We start from the raw sequence: 24986 nt of genomic DNA, 5'->3' as shown, positions 1-24986 counted from the left end.
TTGTCACACACACACAAAAAAAGCGGGGGAGGAGTAATGAAATATAAGTTGGGAGTTAGAAAATAAAATGCAATTTTTAAAACACAATCAAGAAATGGTGTATTTGTGACCAGGTTGAAACATGTGCTTTGATGGAATTCCCTATTTTCTCAACCCACTCTATTTCTTTTTTCCGTAGAAAGGAAAGACATGAAGTAGGAAACGCCTCAGCTTTATTAATGCAAACATATTTTTATTAAAGAATGAATGCATTTATGCTCAAGAATAGTTTACATGTGTTGAAAAGCAGCAAGCATATCTCCAAGAGGCGGGTTCCTCTCAATATGACTCCATGCTAATTCTACATGCCTTAAACCGGGACCCACACACAAGGGCACATGTACACAACAGGGACACATACAGGGACACACAGATACACAGACCGAAACCCCAACACCATTGCTCTCCAGATGCGGCTAGCTCTCATTTAAGGCTTCTCTGTAAGGTGCCCCAGTGCCCCTAACATTACCAGGATTAAACACAGACTCACAGATGAGCAGCATTACCTGGGAAACCAGCCATCTGCTCTCGGCCTGAAATGCTATGTATTTTAACAACACCATTTCATTCCTTGGCGTTTATGACATCGAGAGAGCCATGAAACCGAGACATCTCAGGCTTAGGGAGAGCTTCGCATTAGAAATAGCAAACACGCTGTCTATCCCGACCCCGAGATGTTAACAATTTGAGGAGAACAGGGTCAGATTTCTCAGGTTCTCTAGACAAGCCAAGTTTACGGAACTCTCTGGAGTGCAATGTTGTGTGGCAGCGGTGGCCAGGCTTCCTTGGTGACAATACCAAATCAGATTAGAAGCTTGCCATGAAGGACCCATCAGACTGGACCATCAACTCAATAAGCCAGGGTTGAAGAAAGGGCATCCTGCCCGGGGTCTGTTCACTTGCTGGTAACGCCTTCCCTCGTTCCAAGGTGTCTGTTGGGGGGGTGGGGGGGTGGTTGTTTGAAACGCCTAGCCGGTTTGATGACCGCTGTCCTCTGCTCGGCTATGTCCTTCCCTTTTGGTGTCCTGCAGTGTGCGCCGAGGCCCACCCCCGTGGGGGTGTCGGCACAGGTTGGAAGCGGAAAGATGGCGGGCGGGCAGACGGGACAGGAAAAGGGAGGGGTTATTAGCAGTCGCAAGGATTCTAAGAAAACAGATGAAGTGAATACAAGAAGAAGGTACTACTTTTGATATATTCACGTAAATAAAAGCATTATCCTTAACTGTGAATGAACTGCCAACTACCAGGCTGTTAGTTAGTTGTAAAGCTCAGTGAAGGCTGTGCTGATTGGCTTACTGAGGAGAGACTCTGAAACATGCCCTGGGAGGGGAGTCTCAGGATCGAATCCACCCCCCTCCCCATGCCTCCCTCTGCCTCTGCGACTTCTGCACCAGCGTCGGTGCCCACCGCCCCCACCCCACGGCGAGGGATGTGGTAAGTGCATCTAGCATTCTTGTTGGGTTTCATAAGGCAAACTGGAATTGCCCATCAAATAACAGCCTCAGTGGGTTTGCCTGAGAATAGTGAAAACCAGCATGGAGCTCTCCTACAGGGAGGTACTGGGGAATGAAAAGACAGAAGAAATAGAGAGAGAGAGAGAGAGAGAGAGAGTCTAGAACTTCCTCCCCATCCACACTCCCACCCTGCTCACAGTCACAGCAGCAGCAGATTTCAATGTAATTACTTTAATAATACATTTCTTTAGATTTAGAATTGCTCTTCTGAATTTAAAAAGCTGGGTCGGCCAATAGTTTGGCAGTCTTCCATCCGAAATTTAAATCGTTGCTTCTTCCTCAGTGGTCTGGGATCCCTGGACCAATGCTGCCTTCGCTCCGGCCCCCGCGTCCCCTCAGCCGTCATCGGATTCCAATTCCTGGGAGGCCTCCTCGGACGAGCTGTCCCTGTGGATCCGGCCGTCGCTCTTCATACTGTGGAAAGTCTTCCTGAAAGCCTCCATCATGGCGTGGGCCAGCTTCTTGGCCTCCAGCTTGCTCTCGCACTCGACAGCGTGGCAGTCCATCTGGTGGGACAGGTCGTCGTTGATCTCCCTGTAGACCCAGGCGAAGATGTTGGGGCTCACGTTGTGGTCGGCGGTGCAGTAGGCGATGCGGGCCACCTGGAAGGTATCCACATGGACCGTGGCCTCCCCTTTGTGGTCCAGGTGATGGAGACACACTTGGAAGGGGCGGATTTCCAGAAGGGCATTGGCCGGAAAGACATCCTCTCGGGCCAGCGTGTGCTTCTTCCAGAGCTCAATGACTGGCTTTTCTGTGCAGCCGGACGGAAACTGCATGCCGGCGGTGGGCACTTTCCCCAGGTAGGTCACCTGCAGAGCAGAGAGAGGAAGAAAGGGGAAAGGTCAACGGCACAATCTCTGTTCTCACTGTTCATTTGTATGTTCTCAAACAGTCACGGTGTCCCACTGGGAAGGCAGAGACATCTTTCTTGGTCCCTAAATGAATGATGCTCATCAGTAATTTTTGCATTTTGTCCCTAACAAGTAGCCTATTTAGCAAAGGCACAGAAATTCTTTAAATAGACTTGGATTTTAAAAATCTAATCTCTAGAGAATTACTCTCCCTCTCCCTACCCCCTTTTCCACACATATTGGAATGAGTGATTATTTGTTTTTTTGGGTTTTTTTTTTTGTTTGTTTTTTGCATTTTTCTGAAGCTGGAAACAGGGAGAGACAGTCAGACAGACTCCCGCATGCGCCCGACAGGGATCCACCCGGCACACCCACCATGGGGCGACGCTCTGCCCACCAGGGGGCGATGCTCTGCCCATCCTGGGCGTCGCCATGTTGCGACCAGAGCCACTCTAGCGCCTGGGGCAGAGGCCACAGAGCCATCCCCAGCGCCTGGGCCATCTTTGCTCCAATGGAGCCTTGGCTGTGGGAAGGGAAGAGAGAGACAGAGAGGAAGGCGCGGCGGAGGGGTGGAGAAGCAAATGGGCGCTTCTCCTGTGTGCCCTGGCCGGGAATCGAACCCGGGTCCTCCGCACGCTAGGCTGACGCTCTACCGCTGAGCCAACCAGCCAGGGCCTTGGAGTGAGTGATTATGATTTTTTTACATAAATTGGTATTTCCTTAAAATCATAAAGCCACTTGAAGTTTATTTCCAATCCAACACAAGAAGAATTTAATGCTAAGAAGGAGTCAAAAGGATGGTGCATCTGAGAAATAAAATCCTTACTACACATCTCCTAGTCTGGTTCTCTTTCCAAACCTACCACGGTTCAATTTCACTTAAGTACTTGCTTCTAGAAAATGCCAAGGACATACATACACACCAAAAAAGTTCCGTTTAAATTATGGCCTAAAACATGATTGTTTTTCCTCCAAAATAATTTTTGAAAATATAGCAACACAGTTGTTTTTCAGCCTAAACAGTTTTTGAATCGATGGCCAACAGCTGGTTATTGTGATAATAAACGAAAGATCTACAGATGGTCGGAGACCAGAATGCTTACTTGTCAAACAGCTAGATGGGCAGTATGAAAACAAAGGAAAATAATTCCAAGCGACTAAAATAGTACCTCCTTAAAAACCTGTTTATGAATACCAAGAAGGATTGTCATTCTTTTTTTTTTTTTTCCATCAAAATAGTATCATCATGGAAATGTACAAGAGTGGAGAAATCGCTTAAGAAATAACACAAAATAGTAGATGATTCAGTGCAAAATGAAGAAAGGACCAGAAAAACAGTCCACAGAAGCGGTGAGAACTGAGCGAGGACACTTGGCCACAGTGGTTCCAGAGCAATGTTGACATTCAGCGGGACTACGAAGGCCACTAACAAAAACTTCAGAACGCAGACATTAAGTACTGTTACAGCTTCTCATGCTTGGATCTCTTAAACAAGAGTGAATTGGACAGTCCCTTTTAACAAACAAACAAACAAACAAACAATGCCCTGGCCAGTTGGCTCAGCGGTAGAGTGTAGGCCTGGCGTGTGGGGGACCCGGGTTCCCGGCCAGGGCACACAGGAGAAGCACCCATTTGCTTCTCCACCCCCCCCTCTCTGTCTCTCTCTTCCCCTCCCGCAGCCAAGGCTCCATTGGAGCAAAGATGGCCCGGGCGCTGGGGATGGCTCCTTGGCCTCTGCCCCAGGCACTAGAGTGGCTCTGGTCGCAGCAGAGCAACGCCCCGGAGGGGCAGAGCATCGCCCCCTGGTGGGCAGAGCGTCGCTCCTGGTGGGCGTGCCGGGTGGATCCCGGTCAGGCACATGCGGGAGTCTGTCTGACTATCTCTCCCCATTTCCAGCTTCAGAAAAATACAAAAAACAAACGAACAAACAAATAAACAAAAAACGTAGCTCTTCAGCCAAGAGGCATAACTGCTGCACATTCTAGAAATACTTATCCAGAACCCATCGCACATAATGACAATATGCCAGGTGGGCAGCAGGGAGGGAAGAGGGAAGATGGGGCGGCCTCGAGGTCAATGGGGAGCCATCGGATAGCTTTTCAGAGGTGGGCAAAGTCAGGGTTTAAAGCACAGCTCCGCCGTGCCCTGGAGGATGGCCCTGGACACACCGCTGACCCTCTGCGCGAGCACAGACGTAATTATGATGTAAGGACAACTGTGAAAAGGGACAGCAAGGGTATCACAAAGCACCCTGAACATTTGCGGAAGAAGTTCTGGTACCTTGCTGGCAGAAGGTCTCAGAGAGAAGAGTCATTGGACTTTAAGGCATCGGGACCTCCCAAGTCAGAGAGGAGCCCCACAAGTCAAGGTGGCAGGAGAAGGAGGAAGCAGGAAGGCCAGGGCTGCAGAGGGGAAAGCCCCCAGGGTGAGCGAACGGGCCACTCTGGCCTGACCACACATTGGGCTGTGGCGGAAGGCAGCCCGGAAGAAGAGACAGAAGGTCCGGGACCAGTGAAGAAGAACAGCCAGAGCATTGGGGGAGGACCCTGCGTGCAGTCTGGGGAGTAGGGACCTCTCTGCTCTTGATGGAATGCCTCTAAGGATCTACAGCCCAAGGAGTGCCCGGATTTGATCCAGGTCGTAATCTTGGAAGCCCTGAAGATGCCAGGAAGGAAGATGGATGGGGAGGGCTGGCCAATAGCAGAACGCTCAGGCAAGATGGCGTGCAACTGCCCAGCCAGGAGGCAGGGTGGCGTGAATTAAGTGTCGGAAGCGGGAAAGGACAGTGGAGGCATGTGGGAATGCTGACAATACACCGAAGGGGGACAATATCTCAGACACTCTGGGAATGCTGATAATACACTGAAGGGGGACAATATCTCAGACACTGTGACTATCCCTAGTCCCCAAAGGGGACAACTGGTTGACCAGCTCCTTGTCACTCTGGATTGGAATCAGATAATAAAGATGGCTTTGTGAGCACGGTACCATACAGCGTTCTTGAATACCATTTTCTGAAAATGTTCTTTCTGTTCCTGGTACTCGATGATACCTGTGTTCTTTTTATAATTTAAATTTATTTATTTACTTTTTATCAAAGTGAAATTTACATCACATAAAACTTTGCCATTTTAAAGCATATGATTCAGTGGCATTTAGTAGTCAAAATGTACAACTATCTGCTCTAAAGAGTTCCAAGATTTTTTCATTACACCCGAAGGTGAGTTGGGACCCACTGAGCCGTCATTCTCCACTGTCCTCTCTCCCAAAACCCTGGTGACCAGCAATCTGCTTCCTGTCTCCATGGATTTACTATGCTTCATATTTAAGATAAATGGAATCATATACTATGCGACTTTCCAGGCCTAACTTCTTTTTCTCAGCATAATGTTTTCAAGGTTCACACAAGTTGTACCACGCATCAGTAACTCATTCGTTTCTATGACATCTTTACTTTTGCGAGTTTAAAAGCAAATGGGGAGAAAACAAGCTCCAGGGCTCGAAGTGAAAGCATCTTTTTTACTAGCCACTGAAACTAGAAGTAACTTTATATTTGATATCCTTTGGAGAATAGGACTCTCCTTTGATTCATTCTAAGCTTGTACCCACCTCCCTTCCCAAACACATGCACAATTTAAAAAAATTACACAGTGTCTTCTATTGCAGTCTAACGACAGGGTGAGTTTAAAATGTTATTAGAAGTGGTAAATGACTCACTCCAATGGAAAGCAATTTCACAGTAGTAAAATTTTGACAACGAAGACAAAATGTATTTCTCCCTTATAAATATTTATTACCTAAAAACTAAAGAGTTTAAGGGACATTAAGTTTTATTTTAGAAGTGCACTTCAGAGAAAAATGGGGCAGAGATCAGTAGCTCAAAAAAATTTAATAAGACGATAATGAAAGACACAAATAATAGGTAGACACTTATCAAAAAAAATTGAAAACACTGAGTTACAACTTAATACATAGATGTAATATCTTGAAATCAAACTTAATTGGAAAGTATCTTTGGCTCTGGCCAGTTGGCTCAGTGGTAGAGCTTCTACCTGGCATGTGGATGTCCCGGGTTCAAGTCTCAGTCAGGGCACAGAGGAGAAGCGACCATCTCCTTCTTCACCCTTCCCCTTTCCGTCTCTCTCTCTCCCCCGCCCCTCTCTCTCTTCCCATCCTGCAGCCATGGCTCGATTGGTTCAAGTGCATTGGCCCCTGGTGCTGAGAATGGCTCCATGGTGCCTCTGCCTCAGGCATTAAAAATAGCTCAGTTGTGAGAATGACCCCAGATAGGCAGAGCATCAGCTCCAGACAGGGGTTGCAGGGTGAATCTCGGTTGGGGTGCATGCAAGAGTCTGTCTCTCTATCTTTCTTCCTCTCGTGAAAAAGAAGAAAAAGAAAGGGGAGGGGAGGGGAGGGGAGGGGAGGGGAGGGGAGGGGAGGGGAGGGGAGGGGAGGGGAGGGGAGGGAGGGGAGGGGAGGGAGGGGAGGGGAGAGGAGAGGAGAGGAGAGGAGAGGAGAGGAGAGGAGAGGAGAGGAGAGGAGAGGAGAGGAGAGGAGAGGAGAGGAGAGGAGAGGAGAGGAGAGGAGAGGAGAGGAGAGGAGAGGAGAGGAGAGGAGAGGAGAGGAGAGGAGAGGAGAGGAGAGGAGAGGAGAGGAGAGGAGAGGGCCCATTTCACCAAAGTCACCTGACTAGAACACTACACATGAGCCACAAGGTCTCAAGTCACTATTCACATACATCTTCAGGCAAGTCACATAGACACTGAATAGTAGTAACAAATATCTGTACACACTTAAGGAAAAAAGCACTTTGTATCTATAGATCTACTGACAACACTGTGGTTCAGGATGGAATATTGTCATCCCTAAGCCATTTTTTTTTTTTTTTTTTTTTTTATAAAGAATTTTTTTTTAATTTTTATTTTTATTTATTCATTTTAGAGAGGAGAGAGAGAGAGAGAGAGAGAGAGAGAGAGAGAGGAGAGACAGAGAGAGAGAAGGGGGAGGAGCTGGAAGCATCAACTCCCATATGTGCCTTGACCAGGCAAGCCCAGGGTTTCGAACCGGCGACCTCAGCATTTCCAGGTCGATGCTTTATCCACTGTGCCACCACAGGTCAGGCCCTAAGCCATTTTAAAGGACAAGAAGCTCAGGTCAGATGGTGGCTCTGGGAGACTCAGTTTATATTGCTAACTATGGGAATTTCAGAAATGTATCAACTATTTGTGAAGAAAATTGCATAGAAAAGACAGCCTAAGAAGACATGTGTTGAATTCCTGGACTATTTTGCTATCAAATGAAAGTCATTTACAACTAATTTCACTTTTAGTCATTTATTCATTTTCCCCAGCTTTGACCTATCAGAGAAATTATGGATTTATAGGAACATCCAAATGCAGTGTGTTCTCCCATAAAATGAACACCATTCTTTTGTCTGGTGCTTTTGTAAATGACACTGTTCTCCATAGCAATATAGAAGGAGGCATTTCTTTACAAGTGCATTCTTGTTTTATAACTGCAGAAAGTAAGACTCAGAAATTTAAAACTGTCATGTAAAATGGTGCACAAATAATAACATATGTATATAATATTACATTCTACTATATATTTAATATATAATGTTTATAATATATCATCTGTTTTCCAAAACTCAAAAAAATGTACAATGTATTTAAAATAAAATCAAAGAAAATAAAACAATCTCAAGAAGTTCCGACTTTGGGCACTTTTTCTAAAAGTTTTCTGTGAAAAGAGAAGCATAAATATGTTCTATAGGACTAATCCTGAATAGGCCACTAGCTTCACGTTGTGAAGTGTCACCAAGCCCGCAGATGGAGGGATGCTGTAAGTGGGTCATGCCATGACCCCTCTCCACTGTGACACAGACAAGGGGACCCACAGCTGAGGTCTGCTCTCAGCTGGAATGTGCACCGGAGACCACGGAGACTGTAGGGATAGACAAGCCCTTCCTACCAGCCCCGAATTAGCGAAAATGCTCTTGAGGTGCCAGGAAAATGCCTGATTCTCTAGTGCCGGCAGCTCTTGGTGCCGACAGCACCAGGATCTCCTCACCTGAGGAGATCTTGGCCAAGTCTTGGCCAAGTCTTTCATTGATTCAGAGGAGTTACCTCTGCCCAAACCTTTCTGAACAGTCCCAGAAATGAACTGGTTCCTGCAGGATCTGGTCAACACACAGCAGGAGTCAGTGGGTCGAACCGGTGCCTCTGGGTGAACCTGGCAAGTCAGTGAAGCTCTTGCTTCGCTGCCTTTGTGGAGGTGACAACATTGTGACAGAAATACAAAGACACAATGTCAACAGGTTGGCACTTCTCAAAGAAATATAGAGGAAGAATGATCAGAATAGAGTTTTCTTAGAAATGGAATAAAAAGGAACTACCAAAATAGGCTTTTTTTTTTGTAAACAAAACACATAATGATAAAATGATGTACCAACATAGCCCGCCTTCAGAATGACTCCTGTCCATCCACCCTGCTATCATTCATCATGGCCCGTGTTCCAGAATCCTGACTTCGCCAGGGGGCTTTCCCTTAATAAGTCAACTCTTTACTACCTGCCTGCATATTTCCAACATCTCCCATTAACTTCTCCAGAGTCTAGCATTAACCCACGTAGTTGACTGTAAGTCACTGAAGAAAAAGGTGAATATATATATACATCGTTCAGGAGAGACCTGGCCGAGAAGCTCAGCTGATTACAGCGTCGTGAGAAATGTGGCTTCTGGCCCTGCTTTTGAAGGGAAATGTGTAAAAGCGTTTTAAAATCAGTTGTCTCGCAGTAACAATTTGCTGACTCTGTGCAGGCAGCCCCGCCCTCCGTGGACAAGGGAGCAGAGCGCACACACGTCTCAGTCAACAGCAACCCCGAAACGTGGGTGTTATTTCTGTGTCCTTCTGTGCCGACACTATTTCAGAGATCTACTCTAAGAGTTCAAAGAGAGCTCATTTCTTGCCTCCGTCTTCCTCCTGGGGGAAGCTTCCCTGCACCCCATCCGGTGAGCAAGAACACAGGATCCAGTGTGCACGGCTGCTTCCGGGGGTCAGCTGCCAGCATAGCTGTGACCCAGCGATGGCATGTCTGGTTAACAAAGTCTTGCTCTCCTGGCCATCTATGAGAGAGGCGAATGTCTTCGAGACGAATAAGTCTCCTCTGAGCCTCATCCTTAAGGACGGAGACCTTCCAGAGCCGCCGAGTACAAGAAACACTGACTCAAGGAACTGGTCACTAAATGTCCATTGGGTAGACACATTTGGTTTTTTGTATGTGTGTTTTTTTTGTTTGTTTGTTTGTTTGTTTGTTTTTGCTGTCACCTCCCTCAGTGCTGGAACAAGGGGACTTGGAAGATGACAGAAGACTCTTCAGGAGTAAAAACCAGCTGAAAATATGCAGGAAATACTAGCATCTTTTCTGTGGTTGCAGAAACAGGCACTGGGCAAGAAGCTTATTAAGAATGAATCATTTTGCAAGAAATAAACAGAGCAAAAAAAAAAAAAAAAGAAAAAGAAAAGTTTTCCCCATGTGTCATTCATGGCATAAACCGATGTCCCAGATACAGACGTTTGCAATATGTGTGAGTGGGCTTAGCCCTAACCTCCGACCCCAATGGAGGACGTGTTCTGAGCATATGTGCAGCATGGGAAAATACGGAGAGGCCACGGAACCAAGGCGCCCGCCCGAGTCTCTGCAGGGTTAACAGGCTGACAGGTCAGGACAGACCAGGGTCCTCACAACCTCTCCCACCCACCCAGGAGCTTTCCAACACCCCAGCCAGCTCTGCACTCATGAGTCCCCATTCCCTGCTCATGTGTGACAGACCAACCCTGGGTGCCTGGCATGCGCCCTTCCAGCTGAGTAGACATCATTCCATTCCTTCCTCCCGGTGGCCAGTCTGGGTTTACTCCAACCTGAAACACTCTTGTTCAGGACCCTGACTTTACTCACCTGAAAATGAACCGTCAGATGGAGTGGATAATGACAAGGGCCCCCAAAGAAGAACATGAGATGGGACAGAAGATCATGGAAGACCCCAAGTGCCTGGTTGCCTGGGGACCTCCTCCCTTCCAGGCTGGATAAACCCAGCCTCCTAGCCTCACTGGCGTGGCTGGGGTGGTTTCCGGTGAGGTTTCTGCAGGTGGACATGCCAAGAACAAAGATTCTCCTGAGGTCTGTCCTGGGATGTGAAAGGTCTTAGTGTTCTTGCACCGTCTGTAGGAGCTGACATGAAGTCACACGGTGTGAACACAGGGTGGGGACAATTCAACTGGGAATCCTAGTAGCCCTTGGCAGACAAGGCAAAGGATGAGAAGCAGAAGAGCCGCTCGTTACCTGAGGCCAAATGCCAGAGTCCAGCTCTCTGCCCCCCGCACTAATTCCCACCTGCATGTTTCAGAGCTAAGGAGAAAGGACAAAACCCTGAGATTGATCCCAGCTTGAATAGACTCCCTCCTCCCCAGAGCAGCAGCACACCTTCACTGGGTACTTTGTGGAGTCAGGATAGATCTATATGCCAATTACATAACAATCCACAATGCAAACACAAACCCAATGCTAATCCTGACCCTGGACCTGTATCACGCGCTTTCAGCCACAAAGAAGGCATTAAAGGATAAATGCTGTTTACAGTGAAATCGATGTAGTTAGTGTGAGAAATATAAAAGAGATAAGCTCTGGGCTTGAAAATGAAATTCCTTTAGCTGTACTTTCATTTCAGAAGTGTTTGCTGAGCACCTACTGGGAACCCGGTATATATTAGTGAACAGAATGAATAAAGCTCTCTGCCGTCTTGGGACTTAACCTTCTGTGTACACCGACGATGCTTAGCCCTAAGTTCACGGGGCTCAGCGTTACGCAGGCCGGGCTGGCCTTGGGGGGAAAGGCACACACACGTGCCTTCGCGAGTACTTGCAATGAACCCAGCAAACCTCTCTTGGGTTCAAAAAGGTCTTTCCGCCCAGATGGCGCCACCAGAACAAGACTAATCTTCACTTGGAGTTCATTCCCTGGGTCAAGCTGTGTCCCAGGAAGGTTCATTGGTCTTGGCACTCTCTACGGTTTGGCTCCCCTGAGATTCTTGCTGAAGTAGAAAGCCAGGCAGGTGGAGGCTCTGGGGGAGTGACAAGGGGGAGGGGAAGGCATGTGGCAGCAAGGAAGACACCAAGGGAAGAGACAAGGGCAGACTTTGCTTCCCAAACAGAAGGGATCAGCAGCTGGAATGCCACCGGTGACTTCACTTTGGCCCTGGTGACTGGACAGTGGGGATATGGGGCCACACTTGACACACACCTGTGTTTGTCCCCTTAGGACGTTCCAGTCAAACCCATTAGCCTTCACTGTAATCTTGCAACACCACGGTCATCTGTTTCAGGCTGCTCGGCTTCTAGTCTACTTTATTTAGGTCTCTTCTTCCTTTATTCTGGATACCTGACAAGCAAATTTCCCCAGAGTGTAAGCTCCAAGTACTGATGGTAATTGTATTGTAATTCACTGCTGATGATTCAAAGGTATGTCATCAGCGTTATGAGCATTTTTGAGCTAAACACTGCCGTTCGTGCCAACCTAATACCTCGCCTGTCATGCAGACGTGATGACTGACATCCAAGGAGCTGAGGATGCTTGTCCCAAACCATCTTGCTCAGAGAGCAAGACGCGGAACACGGGGTCTTTCCACCAGAGGGTCTTTCCACCGCTCCAGTTTCCTTCACTGAAGAGTACACGGACCCCTTATTTTTCACTTTTATACCATCTACTTTCTTCCCGGCCATTTCTTCAAGCGTCCGCCTGAGACTGAGTCCTGGTCGGGGACATGAAAAGGTGACAAACACTCCACCAGGTTCCTTATTAAACACTCTGGAAAAGGTTTGGAGTCAGAGTGATGGAGTCCTTAACCTGAGATGTGTTTGCCTGGCCCGGAGATTGAAATGACGATGCGAGCCTCAATAATTAACAGAAGGAGATAAGAATGCATACTTAATATTCAGAGACGGCATTCCTGAAGAACTCTGCAATGGGGCTTCACAAAGCAAATACTCCCCACTTCAAAGAGGAATTCCAAAGAGCAAATATCAAACATGTGCTGAGCTGGCCCCAGCCCTGCTCTTGGGGCTCGCCTACCAACAGGCCAGACATCAGGGGATGCAGAATCGCTCCAGGCGCCAAGTGCCACGCTGGGCAGGGCTGTGCACATTCCTCGGCGAAGGCAGCTGAGGGTGGGAAGCCCGCTGGAGAGGCCCGGGCTCCGCGCTGGGCAGACGTGGGCACCCTTTGCGGTGGCAGTAGCTCTGGGGTCCTACTCCTCCACCCCTCAGGCTCCTGTGGGCCATACACAACAAGCTCAGACGATTCCGAAACAAAGCTAGGCGTCTCTTCTCCAGAGTGAGTCGTGGGTGCCATTCTGGGCTCTATTTTGGGCAGATCACCTATCCCTCTGCAGTGTAGGAGTGGACCCAGCTGTCTTGTGGCTGGACCAGGATGGGGACTAATTGAAGGAGACCCTTCAAAGTCTGCTAGCAGCCTACTATCCACTGCCCGGCTTGGCTGGCTGACCAAGAGGCAGCCCAGGAGCCTGGCTGCCCGGGCTAAGCCTGCCCAGGATTCGAACAGCGTACTTCTGTCAACCTCCGAGGGGACAGGACGATTTAGAAAGGCTTACCGCTCGTTCTCCATGGTCTTTCATAGCAGCAAAGGCACTACAGTAGAATACGGGCTTTCTAAAGTGCATATTTCCTGGAGTACGTTTACACAGAGGCCTTTGTTAGTGATGTTTTGTAATCCAGTGACATTTCCTGTGGTCACAGATATCAAGGATATTTTATAATCGTCTAGCAGCTTTTTCAGAGTATTTGCACGGGCTATGTTGATTGAATCTATGAAAATATTATTTGACATATAACTGAGGAATATATTTCCTTTTTATGATGTAAATATTTATCATGGGGGGGAGAAAGCTAATTTACTAAGATCCAGTATCAAGGGGTAATTAAGTACTATGTTTGCACTCTAACAGAGTTGAACCTTGCTTCTACTGATCAATACAGCATGTGCCTCGCAATTAGGTAGTTAAGTGACAGATTTGTCTCTGTTATTCGTATTATCACTCAGTTCCAGTGACGCAGAGTGATTTGAAATGCTGTGTCCCATCGAGTGCTCACCAAAGCGGCCCCAAGGTGGCCTCTGTCCTGTCAACTGCAAGGGCTCTTCGAGGTGCGAAGACAGAGGTGATTTATCTGAAAGGCAGTGAAGTGTGTCTCTGCAGACAAAGCCACTGAATAAAAATGACACTGCCATGAACCATACATTCTCTCCTCTGGCCCTTTGTGGTGAGCTGGCCCTATGAAGGTCAGACCTGGCACCAGCCCGCTCAGTGGCACAAGAACAAGTTACTTCGCAAGTCTGGTATCTCCACCTCTGCTTTCTAGTTAGGGGATCACACTGGAAGCGGTGGGCATTCAGCAGAGCTCTCTGGGCCCTACAGTGTTCACAATGGGAATATTCTCTCTCGAAACCAAGCACACTGCTTGAGAGTTACCCTGACAAATGGATTGGTTCAAGGGGCAAACAATGTGGCAGGTGAGAAATGTTACCCATTTTTGTCTTTGTAGCACTTTATCGATTCTTTTTCCTTAGTGCACAACGCCTTTGGAGTGGATGGGTGAAGGTACTAAACATTTAGAAAGAATAATGTTGAGACAGCATTTGGCTGGAGGTAATAAAATAAACACACCAATCTATTGGCGACAAGTCTTCAGCTCTTAACAGAAGGCCAGTGGAGGTTTGAAACAAGGAAGGTAACATGGAGGCTCATTAAACAGGGAATTGCCAAGTATTTCAAAGAAACGAAGACATGTTTAAACAGAAACCTTTACATGGATGTTCGCAGCTTTATTTGTAATAGCCAAAAACTGGAATCAGCTCAGATATCTTTCAACAGGCGAATGTTTAAGTAATCTGCGATAGATCCATTCCATGGAATATTACTCAGCAATGAAAAGGAATGAACCATGGATGGATACAAGCAACAACTTGAATAAATCTCCAGAGAATTCTGCTGGGTAAAAAAAAATAGGCAAAAAGAAAAATTTTTTTAATAAAATAAATAAAAATCAGCAATAAGAAAAAGAGAAAATCCTAAAATGTTACATACTGTTTTATTCCATTTATACATCATTTATGATGTGAAAAAATTTTGGAGATGGAGAACAGATTAGTGGTTACCAGAGGTTAGGGATGGGAGGGAGGTGAGTGTGGCTTTAAAAGGGCAATAGAACAGGTCATTGTTCTGAACAACATTTGTAGTATAGGAGCATCGAATGTAGGTGTGAGAATATGAATCGACACATGGGTAATAATTGTATAGAACTAAGAACACACATGAATAAATAAATTCAAGTAAAACTGGATAATCTTAAGATTGGTAGGGTGTACAAATGTGATATTATATTATATTATAGTTTTACAAAGTGTTATCATTGGAGATAACTGGGTAAAGTGTATATGGGATCCTTTTGCATTATTTCTTACCCATTGCATGTGAATCAATTACCTGAATAAAAATTTCCATTATAAAGGTCTCTTGTCCATCTCATTCAGAGTTATTTTTCTAACAAAATTACCTTTTATTTATAATTATTTATCAAATTTTAAATATATTTACAACCTGATCAATGGGTATGCATGCTAATTGTAAAGATAATTCAAACCATTTAAAGACATATATGGTCACAGAAAATAATTTTTTAAAACTTCAATTATTTAGACTGTTTTCTTGCACAGGAAATACAACGAGCTATGAACTAAACGATTAAGCAACAGTTCTGAAATCTGTCCCCTCCCTCCACTGGGGAGAGGGGAGGAGACCGAGAAAAGGAAGAAATGGCCTGGCCTAATCTCTTTGTCAACTCATTAATGGCAAACCATCTGCTATTGGCTGGCAGGCAAGTCTTTTTTTACAGAACACCTTCCCCAGGATGTACCTGCTTGCCTAGAATTGCTGATGGCCAACAAACCTGAAATCCATGGTGTTTTCCAGGAAACATGCTTCTAAGAAGGAACATGTTGTCCTATACCAGTGGTCCCCAACCTTTTTTGGGCCACGGACTGGTTTAATGTCAGAAAATATTTTCACGGACCGGCCTTTAGGGTGGGATGGATAAATGTATCACGTGACCGAGACAAGCGTCAAGAGTGAGTCTTAGACGGATGTAACAGAGGGAATCTGGTCATTTTTAAAAAATAAAACATCGTTCAGACTTAAATATAAATAAAACGGAAATAATGTAAGTTATTTATTCTTTCTCTGCGGACCAGTACCAAATGGCCCACGGACCGGTAGCGGTCCGCGGCCCGGGGGTTGGGGACCACTGCTCTAGGCTATATAACGAAGTACAAAGTAAAGGGGGTAAAGATGCAAAGGGCTCTCCTCTGCAGAACTAATGCAAGTACGCACAGTATTAGGTATCTCCTGGGTTAAAATCACATTAGCCCAATTAATGATGCTTCAAGAAAGGCCTGAAAGACCCGCCCCAATGGCCCGGATCTCACTATGTTTTGCTTGTGCCTTCTAATGATTTCTGTCCCTGAAGTTATTAGGAAAGTTTGGTACTGGGTGAGATTTCCAATCTGAGTATCTCACTTTAATTCTTTGTGTCGTCTCACAGGATAATCATAAACAGAAGACTCTTGAGTACACACTTACTATTATTACACTAGGACAACATTGGGGGTGGGGGAGAATTAGGGATATTAGAAACCAGGAAGAAAAAGAAAACATAACATTTACGGTTGTTAAAAAAGAGCTTGTTCATGAAATATTTTAAAGAGATGCAGTTTGGTGTTTAGATTATATTGACTACATTAAAAAGAGCCATGTGGTAATTTTATTTGAAATTATAGCATTTAAAACATAATAGAGATCATATTCTTTGCAACTATTTAAATATATGAAGGAAATATCTGCCGTTTAGTTAAAAGCTGTGTGGCCAACTAGAATACTGATCTATTTTATAGAAAACTAAATGAAACCCTTAGACTATGTCTTGCCTGATTGATTCTTTCCTAAAAGATGTACTTACAGTTAGAGAAATGCAAATAAAGCTACACTGAGATACCTATCAGACTGGTGAAAATGAAAAGGCATGGTACCTATTACATTGGCAAGGCTACGGAGAAACAAACACTTTCAGGTACTGCTGGTGGGATTGCAAACTGATACAATTTTTTTTGTAAGGAAATTGGCAATATATAACATGGCTCTTGACCCAGCAATGCCTTGTTTGGGAATTTATCTTGAAAATACCTCCCGTAATGTGAAAATATATAATCACAAGTTTATCCATTATGGCATTATCTGTAATTAAAAAATATACAAAGCAATCTAAATGCTCATACAAAAGCGAGCAGGTGAATACATTATAGTTCATTCATCTAATGTACTATTATAGATGTGTGAAGAAGAATGAGAAAGAGCTTCCGTACCTGTATAGAGTGAATTACAGGACATATTGTCATGTGAAGACAAGCAGAGAAAAAAATACTTATCTATGTATTTTATGTAAGCAAAACAGGGAAGTACAAATGTAAATTGTTATGTCTGCTCATTTGTGATAAAAAGAAACACAAGAAGGAAAACCGGAGGTTGGTTAAACCCAGAGAAGGTGGCTAGAAATGGGTTGGAAGTGATGGGGATTTGGAAATAGGGTAGAAGAAATGGGGGAGTGATACTTTTCCAAGTACATATTTGGTCTAGTTATTGTTTAGAATCGTACTGACAAAAATAATGCCATCAAGAGGAATGAGAAAAAAAAATTCAAAATGAAACAAAAATACAACGGAAAAATTCTAACCAAATGCAAATGAAAAACATAACTACAGTGAAAAGAGGAACAACACGCCCAAGAAACATCTTAACCAAGCATTTTGACTAGACGCCCTCAGGTTAAGGACAGAAAGGGCTCTAAACCAACACTGAGATTCAGGGAGAAAGCTTATTTTGCAAAGCGGGGGTCCATTTGCAATGCTGACTCTACTCCATGTGTATCAGATGATTAAGCTAAAAGGAACTACATGGAAAAGATTGAGAACCAGGTTTCTCTCATCGTTGGAGAAGGGTGTTGCAAATATGAGAAGGAGAAAGTCCAGAAAGAACCCAGTGACACTGGACTGGAACTGGCGTCATCGAAAGAAATGATGGTTTGCAATATACACAGACAGGTGAACACTGACCCTGACACAGAGGTGTGTTTGTGTATCCATTATTCATTGCCCGCCCATACACATATATAATATATTTATACTTCTTAGCAGTGCCCACGGAGGGACTCTGTGAACAGTGGCCTGTCACTAGTAATGAGCATACCTAACGCCCAGATCCTGCTTTCTAAGTGTCAGTCCCCACTGAGAGGAACCAGGCCTCCTTGCAGAAAGGGTTGATTCCAAGGTTAGCATATGAAAAGCATGAGATGATCCCGAAATGTCATGCTGTGATAGAATGTAGCAGGGTTCAGAGAATGACAAAAACTTGTCCAAAGGACAGCATCAGCTGACAGGAATCCCTATTAGCCAAACTGGGGACAGTTTGACCATCAAAATAAATAACAACAATATTAATAAAATCTCATAATATAAAAAAAGGATCCATGAGTTAATATTGATATACATAGGTAAAAAGAAAATAATAAATTAATGAAAGGGAAAGTTCTTAGAACATAAATCTATAAAGGTAGATTACTACCATAGTAAGAGTTGCTTTAGGCAAGAGTCATCAATTAATGCTAAGACCAGAACTATACATCTGATGAGAAACTGAATATTTATATAGCTTCAAAGTATCTCCCTGCAGGAATCATATTCATTACAAATGGAGAGCAGTAAGTTTTCAGTGGAGAATCCTAGAAGACCCTATTATAATCAACTAATACAGTGAGTGTACTGTGAAGGACACAGCATCATTCTGTGACCTCCCTGCCAATCACTGAACCTAATCACGGCAAAGTTAGGCACACCTAAATGAAAGGGCATTGTGTAACTTCAAAAATATACAGGACAAAGAGAGACATCACGAGCATCTGCTTTAGATTAAGGGACGCTGCAGAGACCGATCATGTCCTCCTCAACTAGATCCAGAACCATCATTTACTTTTTGTTTGATATAAATTATATTAGTTCACAATGGTCAAAATATGGATAAGGTCTATGGATTAGATACTAGTATTGTATAAATGTTCATTTTCTGATTTCAGTAGTTATAAAGAGAATATCCTTATATACAAGAAGATATAGAGAGAGATAGACACAGATGTAAGGATATGGTCATATAAGAGAATATCCCAGTTTATAAGACCTACACTCCAAAATATAGCGACATAATGTCTTATCGTGAGAGAGAAAGAGAGAGAGAGACAGAATGGTCAGTTAAATACTTGGGGAATATATATAAAAGGTATGCATAAAATATTTTATAATATCTTTTTAACATTTTTGTATCTAAAATTATTTCATACGGGTAAGTTAAAAAGAAGATCAATGAACACATTTGCCCCTGGCTCAATGCTAATATAAATGGAAAATAAAAAACATTTTTATGAGTACAGTATATATAATCAACTAAACAATGTTCATATCCTGAAGAATATATTTAGCTGTAAGCTATAACCAGCCAAAGGCCTGTTTATGATCAAAGTCCGCTCCTCAAGCTGACTGGACCAATCTAATTTAGTGATATATGACAAATTCTAGTCTAAATGTCCCAGTGCGCCTATATACACAAGAATTCAAGTGGGCATATGCCAGGTCAAATTATCTTCCACAGGCAAGCAGCAGCTCCTATGAACTAACACCACTGGCAATCAAAATCTGTAATCATTCAAGAGCTTTAAATGTCATATTTACTTGCTGTTTCCCAATAGAGAGCAAACATGATGTGAAAGTAATTTTTAATGACAAGCCCCATCCGGTTTGTACATTCATAGTTAAAAGTCATCCTGGATCCACAACTCTTTCGCTAGGTAACTACTGAGCTTGGCCCGAGGAAGTATTGTGACTATATTTGATCATTCTATCTCCTCTCGTCTCACACTGAATTATCACACTGAAAAATCTCCTACAGGATTCTCTCACTTAGGTTTCAGAAAAGCGAGTGAGGTCAAATATTGAGAAATACAGAAGCAAGCATTTAAAATACTGAGGCTTACGTACGGTGGCTCTGAAGGACATCCAGTTAAAGTCACTGCTGATGAACGTATTCTTAAAAGAAGAGACCAGGAGGAAGTTTTTTTTTTTCTTTTTGAGTGTTGGGAAAATAAGAATAGGGAATGGAGCCGACTCACAGGGTCTTTCTGAGATGAACGGCCCCGCGAGCGAGTGCGTCTGTATACATTATATTCGTGAGAGCACACTTGCACTTGAAGAGAAGGTTTCAAACGCTGATGGGTTAAGGAAAAGCAAGAAGCTCTTCCGTTATTTTTCAGGCAGCACCCGCTCCCCCGTCGAAAGCCTTCCTGCCGGCTCCGGTAGGTGACCGCGAGCCATGACAGGTGTGCCATCACCGGCCAGGAGGCGGGTTCAGAATCGCTTCCCTCTGACTTGCTCAGCGGAGGCGCAGAGCCAGGGAGGCCATCAGCCCGCGGAAGCAGAAAATGCAGCCCAGCCCGGCAAGGGGGAAACCCGTGGACAGCGTCCTGGGGAGGGTAGTGTGCAGCAGCCAGCGGGGAGGAACGAGGAACACGTCTCGTCTGTCCTTGGAAGCCCTTCGAAGGGTGACTGTCTGATTCTCTAACCCCTGCGACCTCCGACACCTCAAGCAAAGATACAGAAGCCATGAGTCACAGGCTCCGGCCAGCAAAGCAGATCCTTTTTTTTTAAAAAAAAAAAAGAACTTATTGTCATTGTTTTAAGAACTATCTCCTTATAATGGTGAAAAAACAATGTCCCTGGAAATCCAGTCGCGCTCACACGCCAGTCTTTGGAGGCTGACTTTTCGACGGCGTTCAGCCACCACTCTCCCCACGGGCGTCTGGTGCGCTTCACGTTCTCACCGGGTCTCCTGCACCAGCCGCACAGAGAGGCTGAGAGGCTAACCGGGGTGAGCCCAGCAAGGACACAGAAATCAATGCACAGACCGACGGGGCTGCGAAGTCCTGTCACTGACAGAGCTGCTGCTGGTTCAGCTCGTTCCTCCAAGCTCTACCAGGGAGGTGGGGTGACAGCTCAAGTCGTGTCACTTGACTGAGCCACGGACTGTCCGGATACTTACTCCAGCATCATTCTGGGCCTGTCTGGAAGGGTATTTCTGGATGAGATGAACATCGTAACCCCTAGACTGAATAAAGCAGACTGCTCTGGCCAGTGTGGGAGGGGGCGGGGGCGGGTGCCCCACCTAGCTGAGACCCTGAGTAGAATGAAAGGCGGAATAAGCAAGAATTTGCTCTTTCTGTCTGACTGTCTGTAACGGGCACAGCGGTCTCCTCCTGCCTTTGGACTTGGACTCAGGCTGGAAGACACAGCGAGTGTCTCGCGCCCACGCTGAGACACCTGCCCGGCCTCCCCAGCACTCACCCTCACGGATGATCTCTTCTCGGCCACCTCCCATCACCTTCTCAGTCAGTCCCCAGTCCCTGTGCATCCTGTCAAGAGCAGCAAACCTCCGCACTGTCACTTAACATGCCTTCAATTTGTTCAGTGCCAGCACTGGTGGTGAGGCTCCTTCTGCGACGGGGAGGCCGGCCTCAAGTGTGCACAGCCCAGAGCAAACTGGATGCTGTGCGCCTCCGCGTCTCTGGCCGTTCCTCTCCGCCTGGGGGCAGTGCAAGCCAGCGGCTAAGGGAAGAGAAGGCTCTTGGAGCTCCTCACTGACTCCATCAGAGAACGCGCCCACCCAACCAGGAACCACATTGCAGCAAGACCATTCCTTCCACTGAACAGGTAGATTCAATTAGAAAATAAACAAGCCCAGAGGGAGGCCGCATTTTCCCCATGGCTAAACCTTAGTCCTAATTCACAGGTGTACACACTCCACTGGCTTCCTAAAGTGTTTTCTCTGAAAAGTGTGTGTGTGTGTGTGTGAATGCTAAAAGAAACTTTGGCACGACTGAATTAGAAATGCGTGGGGTGACTATGTGTTCATACACACACGCATATGAGACAGAGAGAGAGAGAGAGAGAGAGACAGTAAAAAACTGTACTTTGAGGGACAAGGACACATGCCCTAGTTTTCCTGGGGAATGGAGGGACAGAGGGGGAAGATTAATAGACCTGGCTAAATCGTATGGAAAGCACCTCTTAATTTCTGCTGCTTAATCTTCTTTCAGAAAAAAATATCAAACAGAAACATAATGTAAGCCCTAGATAATGAAAAATTATTCCTAATTAAACTCACCACTACCCCCAATGATCCTCCAAAAGCGCAAGTCAGGTGAGATTTTTATTCTTTTAATGCTGGGAAAAACCGCAGGCAGCAGGGAAGTAGAAAACCCAAGCATGAGATGGATGGACTTCATAAAAGAAGCCAGGGCCGTGAGTCCACAGGAGCTGAGCAGGGCTGCCAAGGACAGGACATGCTGGACATGACTCATTCATAGTCACCAGGAATCAGAGCTGACTCAATGGGACATAATACACACACACACCCAGAGGCCTAGAGTCAAGAAAAGACTCAAAATATTGTTTCCAAATATCTGATTCTTCTGTTCAACGTTGGTCTAACAGGAAATTTACAATTTAATGATGCCACCAATTTAAACCTCATCAACTTAAACCTTCTGATCTGTAGTCCGATGTCTACTCACTTCTGACTTCACATAAAACTTAAATCTCCCAATCCTCTCAGTCTGTGTTTATAAAATAACAAACTCAGATTATATATACCCAAACTACTACAGCAAGATCTCTATCACCTTGATTATTACAAAATAGCTCCCAATAAAGAGTCAGATATTATGGAGTGTCCCCAAGGAGATGCCCCCTGAGGCCACACAAAAGTTACAACCAGCCACGTCCATCCTCGTGTACCTCCTCCCCAGGCCTGGCCCTCACTTGCTCCTGCTGGCTACAGCCCATGCCTTTGCGTCCACGGCTTTGCGTCCACGAGGGTAACATCAATGTTCATGCTGAGGGCACTACCCCACATTTCAACCAAGGGCTTCTAGAACGATGCCGGTCAGAATCAACCTGGGAAAAAGAGCTCCTTTCCCACTCTGGGCCACCCTTGGTCACTTGGACCCACACAGCTACCCTCTGTGCTCAGTCTGGTGCAGTTTCTCTTGAGTTGACCCTTCCATTTGTCTCTCACTCCTCCAGCAAACAGAATTCAAACCCAGGCAAAGGTCTGGACGAACAGCGGACAACATGCCATTCTCCACCACTTCATTCCAGGCCGAAGGGCCCAAAGCAAACTTCCCCGCCCAGCTCGGGTTCCCACGGGAAGCTGCTCAGACCCTGGGGGAGGGTGGGCGGGGAGTGATCTCTGTGCTGGTCACAGACTCTGGGCCCAGGTCAGCCAGGGAGCCACAGACTCCACAATAAGAGCAAAGACAGAACAAAGTATAATCCTCTCCACTGGAAACCAATATTGTACTAAGTAATGAGCTGATTAGTAAAAAAGAAAAAAAAAAAAAAAAAAAAAAGAAGGCAGGTGGGGGGACATGGGATATAAACAAAATGAAAATTTTAACTAGATAATATTCCGTTTTATGCCACCAGGAAATTAAAACAAACTCAAGACTTCCAATATTTTTATTTATGAGTCTCATCCAAAATATAAAAATAATAATGGCACCTAACATTTATGTAATACGGTAACTCCCAGGCACTGATTTGTGTACCTAATGCCGGAACTCATTCCATTCACACCACAGCCCTGTGCTAAAGCACTGTGGTCAGCCCCGACTCAGAGAAGGGGCACTGAGGCACAGAGAGCTTAGGTCACGGGGTCAGAGGTCACACAGGCAGCTTGGATACGAAACCCAGCCCTCGGAACCTCTCACATGGCTTCCTCCAATCAGAGTAGGAGAAGACATAGGTACTAAACTCATGGACCTGGGTTTTAAAGAGCATTTTATGAATTTGACTCCAAAGGCAAGAAAAGTGAAGGCATAAATGAATGGGACTACATCAGACTAAAAAGTTTTTGCTCAGCAAGAGAAACTGACAACAAAATAGACAGCCAACTAAATGGAAAATGATATTTTCAAACAACAGCTCAGATAAGGGCCTAATATCCAAAATTTACAAAGAACTCATAAAACTCAACAACAAACAAACAAACAATCCAATAAAAAAAATGGGAAGAGGACATGAACAGACACTTCTCCCAGGAAGAAATACAAATGGCCAACAGATATATGAAAAGATGTTCATCTTCATTAGTTATTTGAGAAATGCAAATCAAAACTACAATGAGATACCACCTCACACCTGTTAGATTAGCTATTATCAACAAGACAGGTAATAGCAAGTGTTGGAGAGGCTGTGGAGAAAAAGGAACCCTCATACACTGTTGGTGGGACTGTAAAGTAGTACAACCATTATGGAAGAAAGTATGGTGGTTCCTCAAAAAACTGAAAATAGAACTACCTTATGACCCAGCAATCCCTCTACTGGGTATATACCCCCAAAACTCAGAGACATTGATACGTAAAGACACATGCAGCCCCATGTTCATTGCAGCATTGTTCACAGTGGCCAGGACATGGAAACAACCAGAAAGCCCTTCAATAGAAGACTGGATAAAGAAGATGTGGCACATATACACTATGGAATACTACTCAGCCATAAGAAATGATGACATCGGATCATTTACAACAAAATGGTGGGATCTTGATAACATTATACGGAGTGAAATAAGTATATCAGAAAAAAACAAGAACTACATGATTCCATACATTGGTGGGACATAAAAACGAGACTAAGAGACATGGACAAGAGTGTGGTGGTTACCGGAGGTGGGGGGGAAGGGGGGCGCAGGAGGGAAGGAGGGAGAGGGGAAGGAGGAGGGAGAGGGGCACAAAGAAAACTAGATAGAGGGTGACGGAGGATAATCTGATTTTGGGTGATGGTTATGCAACATAATTGAATGACAAGAAAACCTGGACGTGTTTTCTTTGAATATATGTACCCTGATTTATTGATGTCACCCCATTAACATTAATAAAAATTTATATATATATATAAAGCAACAGAGTAGGATCAGATACTCTCCGCCTTTACCCCGAGGTTTCTGGAAGGCGGGACCTAAAGACTCCGCTCTGCTTCTCGGTGTGGGATCTCCGCCCGAGACAGAGTAACCACAGGAGGAAAATAAAACAAGGCCCCGACTCTGCACACTGACCCTGGGGACATAAGGAATCCAAAAGGTCTCTCGTGATACGGTTACCTAAACAGGGCAAGCCCTACAGGGGCAGCTCCCATTCTGCTGGGGAGACCAGGACTAGTTGTCACTCTCTACCTCTGAGTCAGTCTCCTCCTCGGTGTGAATAAATGAGCTGAAGCCACAGGGAGTGGGATCTGAGGACTCCTCTCTTCATTCAGAAAACCCTCCTACTGGACCTCAGTCACGAGAGGCCCCTAACCTCA

The 24986-nt window shown here is 45.2% G+C and overlaps 1 protein-coding gene across 2 annotated transcripts in view; it reads right to left on the bottom strand.

Annotated features, from left to right (window-relative positions):
• Window positions 1–211: 211 nt before the first annotated feature.
• The window catches only part of PID1 (phosphotyrosine interaction domain containing 1), a 227885-nt gene continuing 203110 nt past the window's right edge, over window positions 212–24986 (bottom strand). For both annotated transcript variants that reach the window (XM_066232539.1, XM_066232540.1), the window contains exon 3: window positions 212–2365. In XM_066232539.1, the coding sequence (XP_066088636.1) occupies window positions 1889–2365 (477 nt within the window). In that variant the 3' untranslated portion in view covers window positions 212–1888. The remainder of the gene's footprint in view (window positions 2366–24986) is intronic.

Source organism: Saccopteryx bilineata, chromosome 5 (genome assembly GCF_036850765.1).
Source record: "Saccopteryx bilineata isolate mSacBil1 chromosome 5, mSacBil1_pri_phased_curated, whole genome shotgun sequence".
Lineage (NCBI taxonomy): Eukaryota > Metazoa > Chordata > Mammalia > Chiroptera > Emballonuridae > Saccopteryx > Saccopteryx bilineata.
This window is presented reverse-complemented; position numbering and strand designations above follow the sequence as displayed.